This window comes from Otolemur garnettii, unplaced genomic scaffold (genome assembly GCF_000181295.1).
Source record: "Otolemur garnettii isolate 467f Iridium unplaced genomic scaffold, OtoGar3 scaffold00046, whole genome shotgun sequence".
Taxonomy (NCBI): domain Eukaryota; kingdom Metazoa; phylum Chordata; class Mammalia; order Primates; family Galagidae; genus Otolemur; species Otolemur garnettii.
Window position 1 is genome coordinate 13,251,028 of NW_003852441.1, and position 3,355 is coordinate 13,254,382.

Genomic DNA, 3,355 nt, shown 5'->3' on the forward strand with positions numbered 1-3,355 from the left:
AAAAAAAAAAAAAAAAAAAGAATGCAACTGGAAGAGGAAGAGAGGTAGCATCTGGGGAGAGGTTCTTAAAAGATGGAAGGGGTGGGTAGTGGCTGGTGGAGGCTGTGGAAGGAAAGCGGAGAGATGAGAGCAAAATGGAGTACCCAGAGGAAGCTGAGGAGGGAGGTGATAAGGGCCTGTATCCCAGGGGGAGACTGTTCTCCAACTCACAGGAGTCCCTATCAGGCTAGCATTTCCTCCCCACCCCAAACCCTTTCCTGCCCCTGGCCAAATGCTCACTGGGGTTGGAAGAGAGAAGAAAGGGTCACACCCTGTAAGCAGCTCTGTGCCCCTGGAGGCCTTTCTGCCTGTCGGTAAGCTGGGGCTGGAGCTGGGGCTGGGGGAGGAGTGGGGTTGGGGGAGAGATGATAGCTGAGGACCTGGAGCAGTCTGGGCCCTGGTGGTGAGAGTGGGAGAGGAGACCAAGGAGCATTGAGCTGTGGCAGATGAGTTTCTGGAAGGGAAGCTGAGGGAGGCTGGGGTTTGGGGAATGCCACCGGGGACTGGTGGACTGTCCACTCAATGCCCCCCTTCTCCACAGGTCCCCATGCCTCTCCTCTTTTTGCTGCTCCTGCTGCCAAGCACCTCACACCCACACCCATGTGAGGTCACCCAAGTGGCTAGCCAGCTAGAAGTGAACTGTGACAAGCAGCAGCTGACAGCGCTGCCTCCAGACCTGCAAAAAGAAACAGCCATCCTCCACCTGAGTGAGAACCCCTTGCACACCTTCTCCATGGCATCCCTGGTGCCTTTCCTTCGTCTCACTGACCTGCACCTTAGTCGATGCGAGCTGACCAAACTCCAGACGGATGTGAAGCTGCCACTGCTGGAGACGCTGGATATATCTTACAATGAGTTGAAAAGCCTGCCTCCACTAGGGCAGGCACTGCCTGCTCTCACTTTCCTGGACATCTCCTTCAACCAGCTGACCTCCTTGTCTCCAGATGCCCTGAAAGGCCTGTCCCGACTGCAAGAGCTCTATCTTCGGGGCAATAAGCTAAAGACTGTGCCCCCAGGGCTCCTGACACCCACACCGGAGCTGAAGAAGCTCAATCTAGCTGAAAACAGAATGACTGACCTGCCCTCTGGGCTCCTGGCTGGGTTGAGTAGCCTGGACACTCTCTACCTCCAACATAACTCACTGCAAACGATACCAGAGGGCTTCTTTGGGGACCTCCTCTTACCTTTTGTTTTTCTCCACAGCAACCCTTGGTTCTGCAGCTGTGAGATCCTGTATTTTCGTCACTGGCTGCAGAACAATCCTAACAGTGTCTACTTATGGAAGGAAGGTGAAGATAATAAGGCCATGACCCCCAATGTGACCAGCGTGCGATGTGCCAATTCAAACAAAGTACCCGTCTATGAATTCCCAGCGAAGGATTGCCCAATCCATGGTGATGGGGATGCCATATATGACTATGATGACTATAGAGGAGAGGACACTGAGAGTAATAAGGTACGTGCCACAAGCACTGTGGTCACCACAGCCCTTATAACCCACTGGGGCCTGCTGTACTCACAGTCTACTGCTTCTATAGATAGCCAGATGTCCTCCTTGCATCCAGTACAAAAATCCTCTGAGCACCAGAGCACATTCTCAACCGGATGGATCCCAGATGCCACCATATTCTCAACTACCACAGACTCCAGCACATTCTCCCAGACTCTCAAACCCACTACTGAAGCCACTGCAGCCCCAACCACCTCAGAGCCCACCACAGCCCCAACTACCCGAGAACCCTCCACAGCCCCGACCAGCCCAGAGCCCACCACAGCCCCGACCACCCCAGAGCCCACCATAGTCCCTATCACCGTCAAGCCCACAACAGCCTCAACCACCCCAGAGTCCAACACAGCCCCGATCACTGCAGAGCCTATCACAGCCCTGAATATCCCAGAGCCCACCACAACTCCATCCACCCAACGCTCCATCATATTAACTACCACAAAACCCACCTTGCTCTCAACTGCCTTAGAATCCATCATAAAAATCATTCCTGCACCTGTCAACCAAAGGGTAGCTCAAGGGAATTTCGATAGCACCAGAAATGGCCCTTTTCTCAACCCTGATTTTTGCTGCCTTCTCCCCCTGGGCTTTTATGTCTTGGGTCTCCTCTGGCTTCTATTTGCCTCTGTGGTCCTCATCCTGCTGCTAACCTGGGCCCAGCACGTGAAACCACAGCCCCTGGACTATGGGCAAGATGCTGCTTTGGCCACAGCCACACAAACCGCACATCTGGAGTTGCAGAGGGGAAGGCAAGTGACAGTGCCCCGGGCCTGGCTGCTCTTCCTTCAAGGTTCACTGCCCACTTTTCGCTCCAGCCTCTTCCTGTGGATACGCCCTAATGGCCGTGTGGGGCCTCTGGTAGCAGGACGGCGGCCCTCAGCTCTGAGTCAAGGTCGTGGTCAGGATCTGCTGGGCACAGTGGGCATTAGGTACTCTGGCCACAGCCTCTGAGGATGGGAGATATAGAGACCTCAAGAGGTTCTGATGGGGGTCTGCTATAGGGATCTAGCTGGGGGTGTGAGGGTGGGGGGTAAGTAGCACAGGACAATGGGGAGGTCTTCGTTCCTTTTCCTTTATCAGAAGCCCCTGGCCCACTCACACTGAAGACACAACCTCGGACCCAACAAAATGGGGAAGCATAGTGAGATGGGGAGGTGGGGCAGTGAATCATAGAAAAAAGCTCCCTCTGCTGCACGGGGCATGGCCAGATCGCAAAGTTATTACCATCACTTTTGGGTGATAATTTTTCTTAGGAAAAGCAAATAAGCAGAATAGAGTGCGACTCCCACATGCATTTAAGCATAGAAGACAATTTTGGAAGTGATTTATCAGGTTGTGAGCACTAGATTGTCTCTGGGTGCCATAATATGTGCAGTTTTTCTTTTCCTCTGTTCAACATTTTGTAGTTTTACATCATTATTGTTTATATAATTAAAAAACAATTGGAAAGAAAAATTTATTTTCTTTGGAGAGTGAAAGAGTTGCTGGGGCACCTGCCATGAGAATTCTCAAGGCCCCAGGTGACCCCACCCTGGTCACTACTGCTCACCCAATCAATCTCCCCAGCCTGGGATGCCTTCTCTCCTCTAAGGTTGGCCACTGATCTGGCCACCCCAAGCATCAGGTCCAGTTCAAAACCTTAAGTCTCCCTGGAGTGGGGTGGCACCTGTGGCTCAAAGGGGTAGGGCGCTGGCCCCACATGCTGGAGGTGGCGGGTTCAAACCCAGCCCCAGCCAAAAAAAAAAAAAAAACTGCAAAAAAAAAAAAAAGTCTCCCTGGAGTTTTGGTGACATTAAGAGTGAAGGTGGG

At 52.7% G+C, this 3,355-nt stretch overlaps 1 protein-coding gene across 1 annotated transcript; it reads left to right on the top strand.

The window, feature by feature from the left end:
- The first annotated feature begins 586 nt into the window (after positions 1–586).
- Positions 587–2,497, top strand: GP1BA (glycoprotein Ib platelet alpha subunit). Its single transcript, XM_003791208.1, has one exon. The coding sequence runs from the start codon at positions 587–589 to the stop codon at positions 2,495–2,497; it is 1,911 nt and encodes a 636-aa protein (XP_003791256.1).
- The last annotated feature ends 858 nt before the right edge of the window (positions 2,498–3,355 follow it).

What these genes read in the sequence shown, in the direction of transcription:
- GP1BA (XM_003791208.1), top strand. Translation starts at nt 587, where the DNA reads ATGCCTCTCCTCTTTTTGCTGCTCCTGCTGCCAAGCACCTCACACCCA.